This window comes from Ceratotherium simum, chromosome 4 (assembly GCF_057802395.1).
Source record: "Ceratotherium simum simum isolate JZ-2026a chromosome 4, ASM5780239v1, whole genome shotgun sequence".
NCBI lineage: Eukaryota > Metazoa > Chordata > Mammalia > Perissodactyla > Rhinocerotidae > Ceratotherium > Ceratotherium simum.
Window position 1 is genome coordinate 89,813,926 of NC_141903.1, and position 22,576 is coordinate 89,836,501.

General features: G+C 35.8%; 1 protein-coding gene across 4 annotated transcripts in view; it reads right to left on the reverse strand.

The window, feature by feature from the left end:
* Positions 1 to 1,029: 1,029 nt before the first annotated feature.
* The window catches only part of POLK (DNA polymerase kappa), a 66,496-nt gene continuing 44,949 nt past the window's right edge, over positions 1,030 to 22,576 (reverse strand). For all 4 annotated transcript variants that reach the window (XM_087430156.1, XM_087430158.1, XM_014794251.2 and 1 more), the window contains 10 exons: positions 21,283 to 21,436; positions 17,069 to 17,308; positions 15,257 to 15,381; positions 13,724 to 13,890; positions 11,655 to 11,687; positions 9,246 to 9,342; positions 6,748 to 6,919; positions 4,212 to 5,168; positions 3,388 to 3,430; positions 1,030 to 3,204 (listed from right to left, as the gene is read on the reverse strand). In XM_087430156.1, the coding sequence (XP_087286282.1) occupies positions 3,120 to 3,204; positions 3,388 to 3,430; positions 4,212 to 5,168; positions 6,748 to 6,919; positions 9,246 to 9,342; positions 11,655 to 11,687; positions 13,724 to 13,890; positions 15,257 to 15,381; positions 17,069 to 17,308; positions 21,283 to 21,436 (2,073 nt within the window). In that variant the 3' untranslated portion in view covers positions 1,030 to 3,119. The remainder of the gene's footprint in view (positions 3,205 to 3,387; positions 3,431 to 4,211; positions 5,169 to 6,747; positions 6,920 to 9,245; positions 9,343 to 11,654; positions 11,688 to 13,723; positions 13,891 to 15,256; positions 15,382 to 17,068; positions 17,309 to 21,282; positions 21,437 to 22,576) is intronic.

Consider the following 22,576-nt stretch of genomic DNA (forward strand, 5'->3'; position numbering starts at 1 on the left):
ACAAAGGTGCAGGCTGGGTGTGGGGAAACCACAGATAGTGCAGCACCCCAGGCTAATACGAGCAATGCTCTGTTGCCACTGCTAGGCTGAAGGGGGGAGGGAAGGAAAGGATCATCAGAACCTGGACAGAGCAGAGAGTGCAGTATGAACATGGCCACCTACAAGAAGTTGTGACCTTTGATCAAGAGAACTACCCAGCTCACAATCATCCTACAAAAGGGTACATGAGGGAATAAACACCCAACCTCATCTTCTTTCCTCCCTCATATCTTCCGCAGGGGCTCCTCCGCTGCTGTGACACCTCGCCAGACATAAAGCAAGGTGCTGACAGGCGAAGAGTGGATCTGGAGGGCAAATGTAAGATAACCAGCTAAGCTGTCTATTCAGGGGTGCAGCTGCTGGGTTGTTGAGTGTGCAACATCTTCAAACTTATAAAAGAAGGGCAAACTTTTCCAAAGTGATTGTTTTCAAAGTAAGAGTTCACATTGCTCGACATCATCACAAAAACTTACTATTATTGGACCCTTTCGTTTTTGTGAATCTGGTAGGGATACCTCTTCGTGGTTTTACTTTTCATTTCCCTATTACTAAATGGCGGAGAATGTTTTCACATTTCTTGGCCATTTGGATTTCTTTTTATGCAAAGTGCCATTTAAAGTCTTTTGTCCAAATTTCTATTGGCTGTCTGTCTTTTTCTTACCGGTTCATAGGAGTCATTTATATATTCTGGATACTAGATTTTTGCCAGTTATATGTGTTGCAAATATGTTCTCCCAGGTGGTTCTGTATATTCTGACCCTCTAAGTAGGTAAGATTATAGGTGCTTATTCTTTGTAGTTTTGCTATATTTTCTAAAAATGCCCAAGGCAAAAGTATAATAAAAAGAAAATGAGTTGGATGTATAAGATAAAATAAATAGGAAAGGATGTGGAGAGAATTCTGGGCAAACAAAATAAGAGTGAAAGCTCTAGAGGTGGGAAAAGAGTGGAAATGTAAGGAAACCATTTCTATTGGCTAAAAAGTTAAACATTTTCAATTTTACTTTAAATTATTATTAAATATTACTAAATGATAACATTCAGTTAAATGGATCTAAAGGAAAATAACTTAGTATTTACTCTAATGTTGAAAACACATACAAATAAACTTGAGGCAAGATAGAAAACAACTAATATGGTGCTTTCTACTTTTCGATACATTAAGTCAGTGTTCCACTGAACTTAATTTTGTACAGAATTTACATAAGTACATCACACAGTCAAGAACCACAGCTCAACACCTTTGTATTTGCCATCGCATATAACATTAGACATAAGCTTGGCATGCTAATAAACATTAAGCCTAATTTTATTTTATTTTATTTACTTATTTTTTTTGTGAGGAAGATCAGCCCTGAGCTAACATCCATGCCAATCCTCCTCTTTTTGCTGAGGAAGACCGGCTCTGAGCTGACATCTGTTGCCAATCCTCCTCCTTTTTTTTCCCCAAAGCCCCAGTAGATAGTTGTATGTCATAGTTGCACAGCCTTCTAGTTGCTATATGTGGGACGCCGCCTCATCATGGCCGGAGAAGCGGTGTGTTGGTGCGCGCCCGGGATCCGAACCCAGGCCACCAGTAGCGCAGTGCGTGCACTTAACCGCTAAGCCACGGGGCTGGCCCCTCATTAAGCCTAATTTTAAACAAGTAATTTAAAGTCAAGTGACTGCTTTCACCAAAGATTGTGTGAGATCCTAAAGTATTCCTAAAATATTATTTTCTTATAAATTTAGATAATGAGCTCTAAAATATCAAATGCAGGCAAAGAGAAAACAAAAATATAAAAGAACAAAAGATTCAGTTCCTTACAGGAGTAACAGAAAATGGCTTCCATCTTCATGTTTCAATGTTTCAATTAAATAATTGTTTTTTCACCTTTTTTTTTTTTTTTTTTTTTTTGCTGAGGAAGATTAGCCCTGAGCTAACATCTGTGCCCATCTTCCTCTATTTTATATGTGGGATGCTGCCACACATGGCTTGGTGAGGGGTGCGCAGGTCTGTGCTGGGATTTAAACCTGTGAACCCTGGGCTGCCAAAGCGTAGCCCACAAACTTAACCACTACGCCACCGGGCCGGCCCCTAAATAATTGTTTTTTGATAAAAGCTCTTATTGATAGCACAAAAGTATTTGCAGCAACTACTTAAGCTAACTACTGTGAAGCTGTCTTCCTTCATGAATACTAATAAAAATATGATAGAAATATATCTAAGATAAATGAGATGTTTTAACACACATTAATCTTTTGAATTGCACATTTTCTCTAGAAGATTATAATAAAAATAAAGTGAGTGTACAATTTATCCTTTTTGTAGGTTTGTGTAAAGTATAAACATAACTGCCAAGAAATGAAATATTGTCATTTAAAAACCTAGATAACAAAATAATTACTTTGAATCTTAGACTCAATATTTTTTAGTGAACCAAGTGCTTATTCATAAGATAAAGAAATTTTAAATTAAAAAATCAAATGAATAATCATATTTTAAGCAAAATTCTTTTAACACAGAAAATAATGAGATATTATTTTCCTGAACTTAACAAAACCACTGCTAGCTTTGCTATGCTAATATTCTTCATAGAACTTATGATAAATATGAATTATGAATGCTCATGAGGTATCTGAAGATACTAGGAGCTAAAACAGGAATACACAGAGTTGTACAAGGTACTAAGATCAAATATAGCAGTCCAGCGCCAATGCAGCGGTTAAACGCGGAAAAATTCGCATGCTAAAATAGGTTTGTATAAACCTCTGAGCCCTTACAAACATATGTTTTTATATTCACATAATAAAGAAGGAAATCACTTTCTGATCTCATTCCTAATTTCTTGTTTAAAAACGATCTTTAACAGGAATGACTTCCAATCGATGTATAATGGAAATAAAATTCTCATGGTTATCAAAAAGATATACAAAAGTAAATTAGTATATATTCCAAATTCATATAAAGGAAATGTCATTTGGGGAAGGATTATTGCACTTGCCTTTCACTAAATGAATCTGTCAACTTAAAATGAGGAAGAATAGATTCATTGATTATAACAAGTTTCAATTAAAAATTAATGATAAAATGTTCAACATTCATTTAAAAAATGTATCAAGGGTGTGTCTCGGATTGCTTGGTTTTATTTTCTTTGATGCTGAGTGCTTTGTCATCAACCCTGGCCTGGAATAAAAAAGAACACACAATTAAAATGCAAGAAGAGATCAAAAAAATTCTTTTGCAAATAATCGATTTAAAACATTTTATCTGATGATTTATAAAAGCAAATTTTAACATCTCCTAAAAATTAGACCTCAAAATATGACTGTTTATAGCCAGTTTTATGCAAACTCACATTAGCCATACCTTTTTGTTTTTGTTAAAGTTTTCTGTACTCTGCCTGAGGTACCTTTAGAGGGAAGAAAAGTCAAGAAATTCCAAAATGAACAACATGCAATAATTAAAAAGCTGTAAAAACATTTAAAAAGTTAAAGCTGACTAATTAAAGATGATAAAACTTCCTTGGTACTACATAGTTCACATTTATACATTCCAGAAACTAACTTTATAGCATAATTTCTTTGTAATTTACTTGTTTTATTAGTATAACACTTGCTTTTATTTCTGAATTTGGGCTACAGTCAGAATACCAAAAAACAAGTTAAAGAGGCTTTCTAGCTATGTAATTACAGTTAATTTACCACTGTGCCTTGGGAAATGTTCTCCAAAGGAATTTCCCTGTTTTTTTTGCTGAGGAAGATTCGCCCTGAGCTAACATCTGTGTCAGTCTTCCTCTATTTTATATGTGGGTCGCTGCCACAACATGGCTGACAAGTGGTGTAGGTCCATGCCCGGGATCTGAACCCATGAACCTGGGCTGCCGAAGTGGAACGTGCGGAACTTAACCATTAAACCACGGGACTAGCCCCTAAGGAATTTTTTTGATTAGATTATTATGCTCCCTAAAACTTTAAGTCCATTTGTGCTAAATCCAGCCCAAATCAAAGTTTTCCCCAAATTTAAAATCTAACGGCTTCAGTTAATCCTGACCCATGGTAAGTAACATTTTCCTAAATGGCAGCATACACAAACTATCCCTTTAATAGTATGTGTTTCAGATTTAACAACAATCTCAATTTTAATAAAACATTTCTAGAAAATCAGGTTCCTTAAAATGATTGCAAACTCACCAGCACTTCTGGTGCTTTCTTTGGGTTGGTTAACAGGATTAACTTGATCCCTTCTCAGTTCCTGGATAACGCCTCTGTTTAAGCAAACATCCACATGCACATTGAACAGGGTGAGATCCCAAGTCTTTTGTTCCAGGTTACAAACAGGACAGACTAGAGCTTGGTCTGCTACCATTTCACGTAAATAAGGTTGGAGGGCTTCTTGCCTTCTTAGGGACTCAACATCTTCATTTTCCAAGGAACCAGTACAAGAATCCTGATGACAGTGTTCAACATTAAATGGTCTGCTTGGAAGACTACAACACTCCTCTTTGCTGTGCTTATCACTTAAAGCATCTACACCTTCTGCTTTAGATGGGTTACCTACAGTCTCTACCAACTCTACACAATCTATTGAAGTGATTTCTATATTCTGATGGGTTTCATAATCCTGCTTCTCACAGAGTGAAAAAGAAGGATGTACATTTTCTTTCTTGTTAACTTCTGTAGAGGAAGCATGTGAACATGAGGACATTTTAGAGTTTTCACTGATTGAAGGCCCATCAAGACATGCATCTACATGTTTATTAAAGGCTTCCAGACTGATGATTCCTTGCTCCCTAAAGCAAACAGGACAGGTAAATATCTGACAGTTATCTGAATTCTCTGACGTTTCTAAATTCTCACTCATCTTCTTCTTTAAAACTTGGAATGATTGGGATGTCTGTAAACTTTGTTTATCCACAGTTTCACATTTAAATGTGTCTTGGTGGTTCCATTTCCTTTCCGATCGTTTTTTATCAAAGAAACTCTTCTTATGAGACATTTCTAGAGGTTTTAGAAACTGATCTTTGTCAGTTTTCTCTAGTGTACACCCAGTGGCTGACAGGCTTTGGTTTCCAGCCTGTAAGAAGCCAATAATGCTCCTTTGTTGGTGTTTCTTGTCTTCTTCATTGGGAAAACTAGATACCCGCACACCTAAATTAAACCAACCACAATTAATCAATTCCAAAGTCAACAAAGCCAATTCACTCATAAAGCATAAAAACATTTTGCATACTATTGTGACATATAAAAAAAGCTGTTTAGAGAAAAATAACAAGCAACACAATATATTTTCTGAATTAAAGGGATGCTTTTTCAAAGCTGGTATTTTGAGTGGAGACTTACTTTATAAAATGAGGTATCACTAAATATTAAATATCTATTGGAGTTAGCTTGATTATATAGGTCTTTCAATTAATATCTGACACATGACATCATCTGATACATGATACACATGACACTAATTAAGTAACTAACTGGAGTCAATGACATACTCTTTAGCTCCCTATTTTTTCAATAGGCTTTATTTTTTTAGAGCAATTTTAGGTTCACAGCAAAATTGAGCAGAAAATATGGAGAGTTCCCATATATCCTCTGCCCCCACATGTACAGCCTCCTCCTCTATCAACATGCTGAACCAGAGTGGTAGATTTGTTACAACTGATGAACCTATACTGACACAACATTATCACTCAAAGTCCATAGTTTACATTAGGGTTCACTCTTGGTGTTGTACATTTTATGGGTTTTGACAACTGTATAATAACATGTATCCGCCATTATAGCATCACACAGAATAGTTAACTGCCCTAAAAATCCTTTGTGCTCTGCCTATTCATGCCTCCCTCCCCTCAACTCTTGATAACCACTGATCTTTTTAGTGTCTTCATAGTTCTGTCTTTTCCAGAATGTCAAATGTTGGAATCATACAGTACGTAGCCTTTTCAGATTGACTTCTTTCACTTAGTAATATGCATTTAAGGTTCCTCCACGTCTTTTCACGGCTTGGTAGTTCATTTCTTTTACCTGCTGAGTAATATTCCATTGTCTGGATGTACCACAGTTTCCTTTCACCCAATACTGAAGGTCATCTTGGTTGCTTCCAAGTTTCGGCAATTATGAATAAAGCTGCTATTAACATCTGCTCTTTAGCTCTTTTAGTTAAGATACTTTATTTAATTGACTTCAGTGTGTACTACCTTTCCTAAATGAAAGTATGGCTAACAATCCATTCCTAGTAGTAAAGTTGGCATTTCGAGTGCTTATCCATAAACATTCTCTCATCCAGTTCACTTTGGAAACATGGTTCTTTGCTTTTTTTACCTTGTGGTGGCTAGAGATGTGGTTTTATAGCACCACAATCCCTTATCCGTAATTCCAAAATCCAAAAAGCTCTCAAAATCGTAAGCAATAAATGGTAATTGATGTGGGTTATTTAGAGCCTTTACAACTCAGTGTGAATATTTTTTTTTGTTCTGCTAAAGAAATATTAATGTGTTTGATCATGAAGTGCTGCATTAGATCTCAAAGGAGTATTATATAATATACTCAATAATATGCACTGAATTTGCTTTCTAAAATCTGAGAAGTTTTAAATTTTGAAACATATCTAGCCCCAAGGATTTCAGTAAGCAGTAAGGAAAAGAACAACTTTAGTTGGTTCTTACTGGAATTAAACTAATTTAAACTTTAGTCTAGCAGATTTAAGGAAAAACAAGAAAAGAAGTCATACCCATAAGCCTTAATCTCAAGGGATGTGGCAAATCAGCATCAATTTCTGTTCTTAGCAATTCTTTAGCAATAGCAAATATTTCTTCTGCAGTAGAAATAACTGATGAAACTGTAGATGCACGAGTTTTTACTTCAAAATTCACATTCTTCAGCTTAATGGTAACAGTTCTACCCTATGACAAACAGGATACATTATATATATGACTTTCTAACTTCTAGAAAAAAGTTATTTTACAGGTTAGAAAAAATTCACGAAGGTCTCTCATGTACATACAATATGGAACTGTAATCAATTATTTATAAAACATGGTAATGAAAATGGTCATAAAAATAATTGAAATCTGGGGCTGGCCCGGTGGTGTAGTGGTTAGGTTCACACACTCCACTTTGGTGGCCTGGGGTTCACTGGTTCAGATTCCAGGCGTGGACCTACACACTGCTCATCACGTCATGCTGTGGCAGTGTCCCATATACAAAGTAGAGGAAGACTGGCACAGATGTTAGCTCAGGGACAATCTTCCTCACCAAAACAAAACAAAAAAAATTAAAATCTGTAAGTAACCTAAAAATCCCATTTTAGCCAATAATTATTACTCCCCTCCCCAGCTGAATTCTTATAAAAGACCTTTATATAAAGGGCAAAGTTAACTGATCATTTTTCATTTTACTGAATTTCTTTTAGAGGTTAGTTTGGTACCTAAAAAGGAAGGAAAAAAAATCTTTCTAAAAGGGCCCCATTGAAAAAGTTCTTGTGGATAGCTCACACTGTGTGCCTACTATATGCCAGATACTATGTGAAACAATTTACATGTAAGAACTCCCTTCACAGTACTTGTTTAATGGGTACAGAGTTTCAGTTTGGTATAATGGAAAACTTCTGGAGATTGAGAGTGGTGATGGTTGCACAATATGAATGTACTTAATGCCAGTGAAATGTACACTTAAAAATGGTCAAAATGGTAAATTTTATGTTATGTATATTTTACTACCTGCTGGAGATTGTGAAAGTGGGTTAGACTTATTGAATTACTTCTAAAGAATAGAGTATGGTAAGGGGAAAACAGGAACTTCACAGTGGAAAAGCCCTTACTACCTTAACCAAGTGACGAAGGTTAACATCACTTGTGATATCATGTGGCTACCATACACCTTGACAGGACATGATGAGAGGGACACTTCACCTCTGTGGTATTCTTTCTAAAAACTCATAATCCTGTCTAATCATAAGAAAACCATCAGACAAACCCAGATTGGGAGACATTCTGCAGGATACCTGGCCAGTACTCCTCAAGACTGTCAAGGTCATGAAAAACAAAGAAATATTAAGAAACTGTCACAGACTAAAAGAGACCAAGGAGACATGAAAACTAAATACAGTGTGGTTCCTGGGACTGAATCTTGGAACAGAAAGAGGACATTAATGGAAAAACAGGTAAAATCCAAACGTCTGGAGTTTAGTTTACAGCAATGTGCTAATGTCAGTTTCTTAGTTTTGACAAATGCACTATGCTAATATAAGATGCTAACAGTGAGGCAAACTGGGTATATGGAGCTCTTTATATTACCTTTATAACTTTTCTGTAAATCTAAAATGATTCTAAAATTAAAAGTTTATTTAAAAAAGAACTCTCTTACACTCAAGGTATGACAGAGAAGGATTACAAGAAAAATACTCATCAGATGCTTCATTCTTTGTAATAACTTTTTTTTTTTTTTTAAAGATTTTATTTATTTTTTGCCCCCAAAGCCCCAGTAGATAGTTGTTATGTCACAGCTGCACATCCTTCTAGTTGCTGTATGTGGGACTCGGCCTCAGGCTGGACAGAGAAGTGGTGCCTCGCTGCGCACCCGGGATCCGAACCCGGGCCGCCAGCATCGCAGCGCGCGCACTTAACCACCAAGCCACAGGGCCGGCCCTGTAATAACTTTTTAATACTTTTGTGTTACACTTTGTAATAACTCCACCTCTGATTTGAGAGTGTTGGAAAAATACCAAATATGGATTGTTGTGAGTGAAGATTGTAAAATACAAAGTTCAAAGCCTTCCAGGTTTTGTTCTCAATGTGTTAAGCAACCTGCATAGAGCCTTGAAACAAAATGCCTGTTATAGAAGGTCACTGTCTGCCTGAGAAAAACATTAAAGGATGATGGAAAGGCATTTATAATAAGTAAATACAGTTCTAGGGAAATCCTGTTCTTTGCTTTATTCTCTAACGCCAATATAACAGATTTTGAACTTATTCAAATGTACTCCTGAGCTAGGATAAACTCCTCTGGAATTATATTGGAGCCATTCCACCCTCAGAGTTGCTTCTTCACAGAATGACCTCATCATTGGCCTCAGATATGGGTCAGAACTGAATTTATCTCCATTGGGGATGGGAATACTCCTGACACTTCCCAATTTGTATTCAAATGCAAAATATAACTCTTGCTTTAAGGTAGCATTTTATTATTAAAAATTTTAAAAACTAAGAACATCATATCAAAATAAAGTACCTTAAGTCCTTCTTTCTGCAGATCTTGAGCAAGTTCATTGCAAAGTTCTTGGCACAAGCTGTACTGTTCTTCTGCTTTACTTATCTCACTGAATGTCCTAGAAAGACAAGAATGATTTTGGTGCACAAAGTAAACTATAATTCAGGATAATTTAAGAATGATATAGTACGTTTAAATGGCCTAGCATTAAGTTATATTTTCTGCAGTACAGAATAAAGTTTTCAGATGAACTAAGATATAATTAAGTAAAAACATTCAAGATCTACCTAAATAATGGAAGATCATTTATAGTTAAACTGATGAGCAAAGGTCCATTTGCTCTCTCTACAATATTTTTTAAAAAGATGATTAAAATCACCAACACAATGATTATGCCCCTAGGACTTATAATACATTAGGATATAAGTGTATATAGACTCTGCTACAGAGCATTATTTTAAGAAAGTACAGATGAGAACATCATTCCAATTATTGCACATGTATTTTCTGGAAGAGAAATATCTTTAAGTAGATTTAAGGGGTTGGTTCATGGCACCTAGGAAGAGTTGTCAAATAGACAACTGGAAATGGAGGGCTGGTGAGATTAAACGTAGAAATTTTGAATTCATCTGCCCAAGAGTGTTGAAAGAAGTTGAGAGGTTATATTAACATAAAAGAGGAAGCTACTAAAGGGAGATCAGGGTAATGAGTAAAAAACCCTGAGCAAATGACTATTCAGTGAAGAATCCCCCTTCTAACTCTATCTCATATATTTAAGTTATTTAAGTTATAAAGACTTAAGATACTTATTTTCGATTTTTGCTATCATAAAAAAATGCAATGAAAAACCTTGTATACATGTAAAATGACACATGATTACATCTGTGGAATGAATTCCTAGAAAAGGAACTGTGGGCTCAAAGTAATTGTGTATCTGTGATTTTGATAGGTATTGCCAAATTGCTTGCTCCCTCATAATATGCTATGCTCCCAAAATAATGGTCCCCAAAGATGTCCAAATCCTTATCTCTCAGAACCTAGTACATTACATGGTAAAAAGAACTTCGCAGATATGATTAAGATGGGGAGAGTATCCTGAATTATCCAAGTGGATCCAATGTAATCTCAAGGGTCCTTATAAGAGAAGGCAGGAGGCTCAGAGTCAGAGAAAAATAAGATGCTGGGTTTGAAGATGGAGGATGGGGCCATGAGTCAAAGAATACAAGCAGCCTCTAGAAGCTATTGGCTAGGAAATGGACTCTCCCCCGGAGCCTCTAGAAGGAATGCAACCCTGCGAACACCTTAATCTGAGGACTTCTGACCTTCAGAACTGTAAGTGAATAAATTTCATTATAGCACCAATAAGAAACTAGTACACCCCCTACAGCTTTTTCATTCCCATAGTCTTGCCAATAGAGCATGTTAGGATCTTTGCCAGCCTGATTGGTGAAAAATGCTATTTCAGAGAACTTTCAATCTGTATTTTTTAAATTATAAAGAAGATTGTAAATATTTTCACATGTTTTATAAGCCACTTGTACTTCCTTTTCTGTTAACTAATTAGATCTTTGTTCGTTTTTTTTCTATTGGCTTGTTGGCCTTTTCCATACTATTCTTTTAGAGTAAGTAGTGTTCTCAATAACAAAAGGCAAAATGGAAGACAAAAATAGGACAATACTATTTCACTTTTGGATGCTTTTTCCCCCTCTTTTCCTTTGATTGCTTTTATTTTAATTACAGCCTAAAACAGCAAATTTATCAGTCATTTACTGAGTGTGTTGTCTTGTAAAAGTCATTCAGCTTTTCTAATCACAAATAATATATGTGAAAAATAAACACAACCTTGTAACTAAGTCAGTGCTTCTCAAATGTCTCCGTGGAACTTTGGTGCTTTGAGGAGATAACTGAGGGACGTTTCAAACAATGACATAGTTCTCCAAAAATAACGTTCCATCAAGAGTTCATCTGACTTCCAAACAAGATTGTAAACCACTGAACTAGATCATCTCTAAGCTCTCTTTCATCAATATCTTACTATTTGATATCTATGCTCATTCACCAACATTTGAAGAGTTTCAGGAGGAATTTTCATTGTCACTTCTTAAATTTCCCAAATAATTACTCACTATAATTTTTCTTATAAAGAAGGCTAGAAATTAGGATTTGGAATCCTAAAATGCTTGGTTTTCACTCAATAGGAACAAAATCAACATGTAAAAAAATAACTGCAGTTAAATTTTTTCCCACTGAGAGCATAGCAAGCAAAGACAATACAGCATTGCACTGGGGTATTTACTTTAGGAGTGTCAACTGCTGAAAATTGCTATTTGGTTTGGATAGATTTTTTTATTTCATTGATATTTTACTAAAAATTAAAAATTAGTTAAAAATAACATGAATTATGAACAATTAATAATAACAAAACATTACCTCTCAACGCTCATGCTTTTCCTCTCTCCATCTCTTGAAATGAAAAAAGAAAAAGTTTTTATTTGCTTTTTCAATGAAGACTGAATTCCTTTTAGTCAACCAAGAGGATTTAACATATCAATTACCTTACAGAGAGCTCAATAATGTTTTTGATTAAAATTTATACATCATGGAAAACAGTGACTTTTTAATGTAAAAATAAAACTATCACCAAAGAATGTAGATAGATAAGATGCTAACACGATTACATGTGTAATGAATCAAGTCTATATCTACAGAAAAGAACAAATGTGAAAACAGGTTCATATTATACATTGCTTCTATTAAAAGCCTGAATATCAAAAACCACAACTTACAAAAACCAATATGGTGGCATATTGGCTTGCAGTTTTAGGATATAATTAAATTCTGAATAATTTAATATCAATCATCTAGCTTTTTGGCCTAGCACATTAACTTCACTCTCCCATAGCCTATTCATTATTCATTTATACCCCTCTATGGAACCATCTAGTTTGGTTGGATTCTAGCTGCTCTGATAGGAGTAGTTGAAACTAGAAAGTTGAAATGACACGTAGATTATTCATTTTCCAAATATTTAATTAACTTATGAATCGAGCACTGTTCTAGGCCTTGGGGATACAGTAATGAAAAAAACAGATCAAGTGTCTGCCCTTAAGAAACTTACATTTCAGTGGAGGGAGACAAATAACAAATATAGAAGTAAATATGGAATATGTTAAAAGAGGAGAAGTACTACAGATTAAAAAATAAAGCAGAGCAGGGGAACAGAGAAAGTGGATAGAAGGGAAGGCAAGTTTGCTATTTTATATTACTATAAATTACCTATGAATTTCACTTAACAGTATTACTGCATCCCTAAATACCACAGGTTAATATGCACCATGTTATACCAAAAACTATACTGTTTTCAAGCACTATGGAAATAAAAAGAGGATAATTTTTGGATTAAAGAAGAAAGTTTTATTTCCCATTATCTTCAAATACTAGATTACTTATAGTACTATGATGTCTTTCTCTTATCTTTCATTATATCCACTCAAGATCCAAGTCAGCTAACTGTGGACTCAGAAGAATGAGGAGCATGGAGAGATGAGAAAAGCAATACTACAAGCCTTGCAATTTCTATAAGATTTAGCAGGTTTAATTGGTTAATCGAACTTATTTTATATGCCTCCTCAGTATCCTCTTGTTTTCCTTTAACTATAAGAATATAAACGAGTTATTCTGAGGGCAGGCTGACAAGATGATGATAAAATTGTAAAAATAGTGCCCCCAGCATCAATTTCCACGATTCCTATTCTTTTTTTATTCTCTTCTTTTCACCCACCCCAACAGCGTACCCTTCTAGCTCTAGGATACCTGTTTTAAGACTTAGATGAAAGAGTGGCAGAGAGGAAACACAGGGCCTCTCCTCCAGCTGTTCCCTCTTCTCCTAGATCTTTGCAGGGCTGCCCCTCAGGCCTCTGCCTCTGGTGACTGCTGCCAACCCCTACTCTTGCCTCCAAGTCATTTTCTGTGCCCTCATTTCTATCTCCCACACTACTCTAAACTCCACAAGGGCAGGACTTTGTCCTGTTGACTGCTATTATCCCCAATGTCTAGAACAGTGCCTAACACAAAGAAAGCACTCAGTCTGAATGAATGGATCATCTACAACTCTGGAAAAGAAAAGAAATAGAGTTAGTTCATGAAGGGTTTCAAAGAATCATTAAATCTTAAAGGGTGAATTCTGGAATATGAGCCATCTTTCTTTCCTCAGCAATCTGACCACCACTATTTTTATGCCCTAAACAAAAAATAAGGCGGGTACAGAAAAGAAAGTACCCACCATCCCTCTTGTCCATCTATCCATACAGCCGACAACCCAGGAGTGATTCTTTATTTCTCCTTTCCTCTCCTCCCACAGCCAATCTTTTGAGTTTAATTCAAAAATTATACTCTGAATTTAACGAGCCTATAAGAATTTTAAAACATGTTATCCTTATAGCCTCCATTTCAATGGTTAAAACTGAAAGAAAAAGCAGAAGGACTACACATATAGATACCTTGCCAGGTGTGTTGAACCTAGACCCAGGGAAATGTGAAGGAAATGATGCCAAGATGTCTCAGAGAAAAGGAGAGAAAGTAATGCTCTCTGTTGGTAGAGTTCTGTACATGTAATAATTCCAAGAGCCTTTAACATTTTCTCTGTAACTTTTCCTATTCCAGAAACCTAGAAAAGAATCAATATTTATCACTAATATATTTTTAAATTAAGGTAAGAACTGAGATTATAATCTCAATATACCTTTTATAACCAATAAAAGGTAAGAATAATGTGACTAGCTTCACAAGTCATGCAAAAAATCTCTTTAATTACTTTTTGGCCACATTTCCTAAACTAGTATTCCACGGACATTTAAAATTTTAAACTTAAAATTCCATGAGATTTTAAAAAACATTAAAAAGAGAGTTCTGTGGTCATATACTTGGGAAATGGTGGGAAAAACAAACTTAAAATGAACTCTTTATTGCAAGACTTATGAATTTTTAATATAATATTGTTGTGACCCAAGGATGGTACGTTCCAAAGTTATCTGACTCCAGAAACCTTTTTGATGGAGCATCTAACCATACCTTGAAAAATATAAAGCACTGCTTTATAGCTACACTTTACATATATTAAACTATTCAGTAATCATTATACATTTTATGCTTTGACATAGCCTTTCTTCTGAGCATAGAAAAATGCTTTATTTAAATTCACTCAGGGGCCGGCCCCGTGGCGTAGCGGTTAAGTGCGCACGCTTCACTGCTGGCGGCCCGGGTTCGGATCCCGGGCGGGCACCGACGCGCTGCTTATCAGGCCATGCCGTGGCAGCATCCCACATAGGGTGGAGGAAGATGGGCACGGATGTTAGCTCAGGGCCAGCCTTCCTCAGCAACAAAAAGAGGAGGATTGGCATGGATGTTAGCTCAGGGCTGACCTTCCTCACACACACACACACAAAAAATTCACTCATATACATTATGTTGAGTGAGAAAAGCAAGCCCTAGGACATCAAATAGTGTAGAGTACAATTATTGTACAAAAAAAGAAAAAGCGTATATATGCAGAAAAATCTGGAAGCTTTAAAAAATGATAAAATATACCCTTTCTAAAACTGCTGAAGAATCATTTTACCATTTTAAAGACAGTAAAGTATTTTGGTTTATTTTTTGTCAAAAATAGTTAAAATTCTAAACATTGTTGAAATATTATACCTATTAGTCTGGCAGCAATCTGGACTTTAGAACTAAGATAGCATATTAAGTTACAGCTGAAAGAACTCTTACAAGTATTCTTTTTATTTCTCTTCTCCTTGGCAGGGGTACACTTAAAAAGTCTGTTATCTATTACTTTCTTAAAACTTTTCAACAAATAAGCTTCTTAAACCTTTTAGGGTTTCATAGAAAGATTTCTTCAAGTCTAAATTCAATCATCCCTTATCGTTCTTGCTTATTAACTACTGTTTTAAAACTTTTTGGCAAACAATGATTCCCATCATCCTAAATAGCATCTCTTCAGAATTCAGGGTATATTTTATATAAAATCTCACCTTTCTAATGGGTAAGTCCTTGATGAAGTCCATCACAGCTTGTCTGTTGGGGAGAATTTGGTATTGTCCATTTGGTTTATTCTTATCACTGCATACTTTGGCTAACATTGTATTTGGGGCAATGCCTTAAAAGAAGAACACTCTGATGACTCAAAGAAGTTGATATGTATGATTTTAAAGTATATGATGACAATACAGAAAAAAACAATAATGTTAAGTGCAAAAAAATCTGAAATAATGTGGAATGCTACTTGAAAAATAACATTTGATTACTATCTATCTCCCCAGGGCTTGCTATAGTTTTAGGAAAAGGAATTGTATTAGTTACTGTGGCAGCAGAAATAAGGAATATTTAAATCTCAATGGTATTTTAAAGTCTAAGAGTAATTTCTAAGTTTAAGTGATATTATTCGTTTACTTACTATCTTTAGTAGGAGTACACAGCTGTCTTACAGAAATAAAGAACCAGATGTAACTTAGGATAGATGTTTACTTTTTGAAAAGGTCTTTTGCATATATGATTCACATAAAGAAAAAAATCAGGGGCTGGCCCGGTGGCCTAGTGGTTAAGTGTGCACGCTCCGCTGCAGCAGCCCAGGGCTCGCAGGTTCAGATCCCAGGTGCACACCAATGCACCGCTTGTCAAGCCATGCTGTGGCAGTATCCCATATCAAGTAGAGGAAGACAGGCACAGATATTAGCCCAGGGTCAATCTTCCTCAGCAAAAAGGGGAGGACTGGCATCGGATGTTAGCTCAGGGCTAATCTTCATCACCAAAAAAAAAAAAAAAAAAAAAATCAAAGGTTCTGGGTTGCAGTATATTTAAAACAATGATAATGAGGCCGGCCCTGTGGCTTAGCGGTTAAGTGCGCGCGCTCCGCTGCTGGTGGCCCGGGTTCGGATCCCGGGCGCGCACCGACGTACCGCTTCTCCGGCCATGCTGAGGCTGCATCCCACATACAGCAACTAGAAGGATGTGCAGCTATGATGTACATCTATCTATTGGGGCGTTGGGGGGAAAATAAATAAATAAATAAAATTATTAAAAAAAGAAAAACACAATGATAATGAACTGCGTGCATCCTTTTTATGTTACTCACAAAGCAGATTACTACTTCTCAGAAAAGTGTTTCACAATAGGAGTGTTAATGATTAAGATAACTTGAAATAGTTATATTCAAATATAATCATTAAATAGTTCAGTTCAATTTTTATACACACCTTCCTAAAATTTATTACTGATTCTCATGCTTTGGTTTTGGATAGAAAGAAAAGACTAACCTAATCATAATATGGCTTTTATAAGATAATTTAGGGTCCTCATGATGAATATCAGTTTCTATGCTGAGACATAATGATACCCTCCTGGGTTAGTGACATATGTAAAGCTTTTTCCCTTCACCAGATGGTCCTAGATTGCTATGTTGCTAGTTGGTGTTTCTTCTGTCTCCTACCTTGTGGCCATCTGGGGTCTCTCTCGCACTGTAATCCTGGACAGGGCTGAAGTCTCCCAAAGGAAAGTTAATAAAGTATTATGTCCAAAACCAATTAAAATATATTTTGTGCTTAAAAAAGGATAGCTACATGAGATTTATGATAGTTTTTTCCGTGGGCTCATAGGCTTTTCTGCTTAATTCCATTTTGCCTTTAGGTTCTAGGCATTCTGAATAGATAAAGCGGTTAGAAGTTCAATCAAAAAATGGTAAGTAAAATGTTACTATATACTTTACAATGAGAAACTACTAATATTACACTTGAATTAGCCAGTCTGAAAATTCTAACTATTATAGCCAACAATATCCTTTTAAGTACCTGCACTGGCTGTCAATGTTGTTTTTTGCTCAATTCTGAAACGAATTTCCTTTACCACTTCCTCCGCTGATGTTCCAAAAACAACGGAGCTTTGGAGTATTTGAGGATTATTTTGTTCTTCAAAGTTCACTTGGAAAGGATTTCTTGGGAGCTGCAAATCAGGAGGACTATCTTCAAAAAGTAGTGGAGAGATGGATCCTTCATGCTCACTCAGTTTATTAACTTCCTTTCCTGGTTTATCTAAATTATAAACAGGAACAGTAATTCATCTTCATTTTAAGAAGTACATACTTCCTAAATTAAGTTCTCTACATTCTTTCTAAAGACAAAACAAATCTAGTTTAGCTTTGTTTCTAAGAACCAAGATCAGAAATGTTATTTCTATTTTATAATTGTTTAACAAAGAAAACACTGACACTTAAGTTTTTCTTAAAAATAATATTATCCATTTCCATAGCATACATTTTAAAAGTAAATATTCTATGTAAAACTCACTAATTTTTGCGCCTAAATTAATTGAAACCCAGAATTGGGTTTAGATTCACCTTACTTTTTTCTTCAAAAAAAAATAGAGGCTGGCCCAGTGGTGCAGTGGTTAAGTTTGCACACTCTGCTTTGGCAGCCTGGGGTTCACAGGTTCGGATCCTGGGTGCAGACCTACGCACTGCTTATCAAGCCATGCTGTGGCAGGCATGCCACATATAAAGTAGAGGAAGATGGGCACGGATGTTAGCCCAGGGCCAATCTTCCTCAGCAAAAAGAGGATGATTGGCAACAGATGCTAGCTCAGGGCTAATCTTCCTCACCAAAAATAAAAAAAATAAAGCTCTTTTTTCCTTTACTCATCTCTGGGGGGAAAAAGAACCTTCTTATATTAGAATTTAGGAATGAGGAAAAAGGCATTAACCAATCTAGAATAATTATGACTGAAAAATAAGTTTCGTTTTCAGAAGGGAAAAATTTAAATTTTCTTTACTCATGGAAGAAACTTTTCAGATGTTAGAATACTCCGAATTTTCTTCTTTCAAATGCTGATTTAAATTTTGATTTACTTGTTTATAAAGTATCACTTTCACTAAGGGAATATTTGAAATAAACATAAACTACTTCTAGAAGTTATACTTCTTTAAATATACAAATTCTTAAGGTCTGATCAGATTAACCACGATCCAAGTTTAAGGGAAAGAAGCCTTTATTGTTATCAATAGGCTGTAAACTAATATCATTATTAAAAAGCAAAGTAAAAATACCAATCTGGTTATTACTTCATTTTATTTGCATTTTTCATAAATGGACTGTAAAATACACTCAAATCTATACTGATACTAAAAATGTCCTCACAAACAAATCCATTAAAGATTTTATTTTCTGGACTTAATGAAGGAGAAACGCAGTTTATTTTTATTATTATTATATTTTTTTATGGCCAACTCTTTTTTTTTTTTTTTTTTGTGAGGAGATCAGCCCTGTGCTAACATCTGCCAATCCTCCTCTTTTCTTTGCTGAGGAAGACTGGCCCTGGGCTAACATCCGTGCCCATCTTCCTCCACTTTATATGGGACACCACCACAGCATGCTTGCCAAGCAGTGCGTTGGTGCGCACCCGGGATCCGAACCGGCGAACCCCAGGCTGCCGCAGCGGAGCACGCACACTTAACCACTTGCACCACCGGGCTGGACCAGAAATGCAGTTTAAATGTATTTATAACAACTAAGATTAACAATAGAGCTTTCTAATCCCATTTCATAATTTTATTACATATGTTTTCCAAATTAAGGTAAATGCAGAAGCAAAAATTAAATTTCTAGTTTCAAGACACATATGAATGCATATTACTTAAAAAATGAACTTGGCCTTTTAGGATGATTTTCTAAAGATAATATACATAATATGACAAATACCTGATTAGTTTCAAATTTTAAAGTATATAATATGAATTAAGTCACAGACAGATGTTTTCCAAATCTGAATTCCCAGGTCACATATAAAATAAGCCTTATTTTCAAACTTACATTTGCTGTTATTTATGTTCTTCAGTTCCTTTCATTTTCCATATTCTGGTTTTAAAGTGCAAAGCAATTCAGAAGGGATTAAGACTGGCACAGTTGAAATGGTATCTACCAGGACCCCCTTTTTCCCCATCTGGATGGGTAGAAGTCAAGGTAAAGAGAGCTGCAGAGCAGATCAAGTGTCACGTTCATAAGCTCCTTCTGCGGAGTTCCTTATGCCAGGTTTACATATCTCATGCCTTTATCACCCTACCCTCAGGGGAGTCACTGAGAGTAGAACACTGCACTAGGAGGCAAAGTATGCTGCCTTCAGGGGCATTGTTAGAGCTGCTGCTGAACGGTGTAGTCACCTTTTCAATGTCTACTTCTCTGTGAGGCCTGGCTATGTCACTAACTGTTGACGTGGTTTCTTACTTGCTTGCTGAAAGAAATATCTTTATAATCCCCATAACTGAGGTGATCAGAGTACAAAACTACAGTTTTTTATATTCTGAAACACTAGGATTAGAATATCGCATCTGGATGGCAAGTGCTAAAATGTCTAAAGTATTTCAGTTTTTTACATTGCCTGGCACTCACCATCCAAATTTATATGGCAGAATAAACAAAAAATAATAATTATCACTTTATTTGTATATAGACATAGCAGTTAGCAATACTTTTCCAAAGACTGCACCTTTTAGAAAAGGGGCAAACAGCAGAAAAACATCTTGGACTTTAGAGGAAGCTATCTCAATCACCTGCCCTGGCTCCAACGCACTGTTGGCAGCTCCCACAGCATAATGTGAAATCAGAAATGTCTACAAGGCCCGCCCACAAGGATTTACACATGAGGAAAAAAGTTACACTACTTAAATAGCTTAAGAATATGAAATACATGAAGAGGAAGGTACATAAAGAAATATGTTAAAAGCAATAGATACTAAAAATTTACATCCTTATAAATGAGTTTGGACGTATAACAAATGTAGAGAATGAAATCATTTACCTTAGTCCCAATGTAATTTTTAAAAAACACATTGTGAAAGTAATTGTTACAGGACGCCCTCAGGGGATGCTTTGATATAACCATTTAATGGTCCCCCCACCCCTTCTCTTATGAAAAGTAAGGAACTAACAAAGTGAGATTTTAAGCAAAGTGACATCAGGCTTTGTGTGCCACTTCCCCAAACAATAAAGGTATACTAAGGAAAGAAACTCTTTCGCTCCAAGCCTCTGTGCTCAGAAGTTATGCTTGTTTACTGTTGAATGAAACTGTTGAATGAAACGTAAAGAAGTTCTGACTTGATGTCCACATTAAATTTGCTCCAAAGATATGAGCCCCAAACGATGTTAGAGTTGGAATTTTATGCCATTGAGGATCCACCATTTTTGCTTCAGGGAAAGTTACAAACAGGTTTCCCTAACAGTGCCTGTCCAGGCAATGGGCTGTGCATATGAAACGTGGCTGCGGGTTGTGAGCAAACCCCGTGTTTCTACCTTTTCATCCAGATGAACTTTGATCAGGGGTCCAGGACAGCTCAGACATTTGCAGTAATCATACCTTTGATAGAGGGCTGACAGCAGTATGTGTACTATCTGCATGTTTCGTGGCATTGTTTTGGATAGGTAATAAAGGGACCATTTGAAAAAACCTTTGATGTCATGAAACTTCTGTTTCATTTTATATAAAAGAATCAAAATAAGGTCTAAGGCAAAGAAGGGAGTTGGGCAGTCATTAATTTTGGCAAGGTTGAAAACAGTCATAATCACTGTATAACCAGATTATAGAAAATTTGGGAAATGAAGAAAAAAACCCCACCCAACATTGATTATGTTTGAGGCTTATTTTTTAAAAACCTATTCTCTATTAACAACTACAACAAAAGGCCACTTTAAATAGATAACCTCCTCAGATTCAATGCAATCCGACCCTTTGTTAGCTAGATTGTAGGAAAAGAACTGCTGTGAACTGACTTTATTCAGGCACTCTGCAGTCTCTTAAAGTCTAGAGATTTAATAATCTGATTCGGTTTAAAAGTCACATCCCACACATTTCACTCAGAAAACCCACTGGTATCTTTTAAGTTTCTGATTTTCCATTTTTAATAATTTTTCATAATAAAGATACATCTTGTCCTACCACCTATGCATGCCAGTGAGTTAACTGACTTAATTTAAAGGTTTTTTTGTTTTTTAGTTTGATTGTTCTAATAATTGCTTACCATTTTCTAGAGAGCTCCCTGTTTTGATGAAATACTTTCTTTTGTCCTCAGGCCAATTTTCTCTTTCTTGTAAGTGCTTTGTTATATTCAAGTAGGCTTCGTCAAGACTCATGGCCATAAAATTGGGATCATAATCAGCAAGTATTTCCTTGACCTTCAAAAGGAACAAAATGGTTTAAATTTTGCTGCCACAACAAAACCTGTCATATACAGCTGATAAGAAACATTAATATTCTTACTTTGCCACTGTAGTAATGATCCTGCAATCAATAGCTCATGGATTTAGGGAATAAATAATTTACTGCCAGGGCAAGTTGTCCAAATTCTCTTTTGTATTAAAATAGATCATGAAGGCAGAAGACCATGAAATAGCTTCATTTGATACAATCTCTATTTAGCCACCTCTTATCTAGATATAGTAAGTGATTCAAATAAATCTCAGACAACATTATTCCGGTAGGTACAGAAAAAATGGTTAAGCAACATAATTTTAGGTAGCTGGTCAAAAGCAGAAGTGGAAACAATAGGATCTTGCTCCCTCTCACCCTTTATGATGGTTTTTGCTCATTTTAAAAAGGAATAATCTTACATAAAGGTATTACATTGCTTTAGAAAGTAGTTCTATTTCAATTAATTGTAATATACAGATAAAACTCCACTTAATACACACATTAGTGCATGCATCCCTTCAGGAAAACAAAGCTCAACTATGAGGATTTAGAATGGAAAAAAATGACAAAATCTGTAGCATATGTGCGTGACTATATTAAATGATGGGGAAAAGTCTGGAGTTGCATCTTGGGATAAAAGAAATAATTAAAGAGATCAGAATCTCTGTATGATTCTACAAACGCCTTGTGTGTATGTGTGTGTGTGAGGAAGATCAGCCCTGAGCTAACATCCATGCCAATCCTCCTCTTTTTGCTGAAGAAGACCGGCCCTGAGCTAACATCTATTGTCAATCCTTCTCCTTTTTTTCCCCCTTTTTCTCCCCAAAGCCCCAGTAGATAGTTGTATGTCATAGTTGCACATCCTTCTAGTTGCTGTATGTGGGACGCTGCCTCAGCATGGCTGAGGATCCGAACCCGGGCTGCCAGTAGCGGAGCACGCGCACTTAACCGCTAAGCCACGGGGCCGGCCCCTACAAACGCCTTTTATATAAGATAGTTTTATTACATGAAATTATGAATTTTTTTTTGACCACTGAAGTTAGCTGAAATCAGAGGAAATGACTGTCAAAATATGTATATTAGAAAAACATATTTGCTGAATTATGTTTCATCCAGTATTTAAA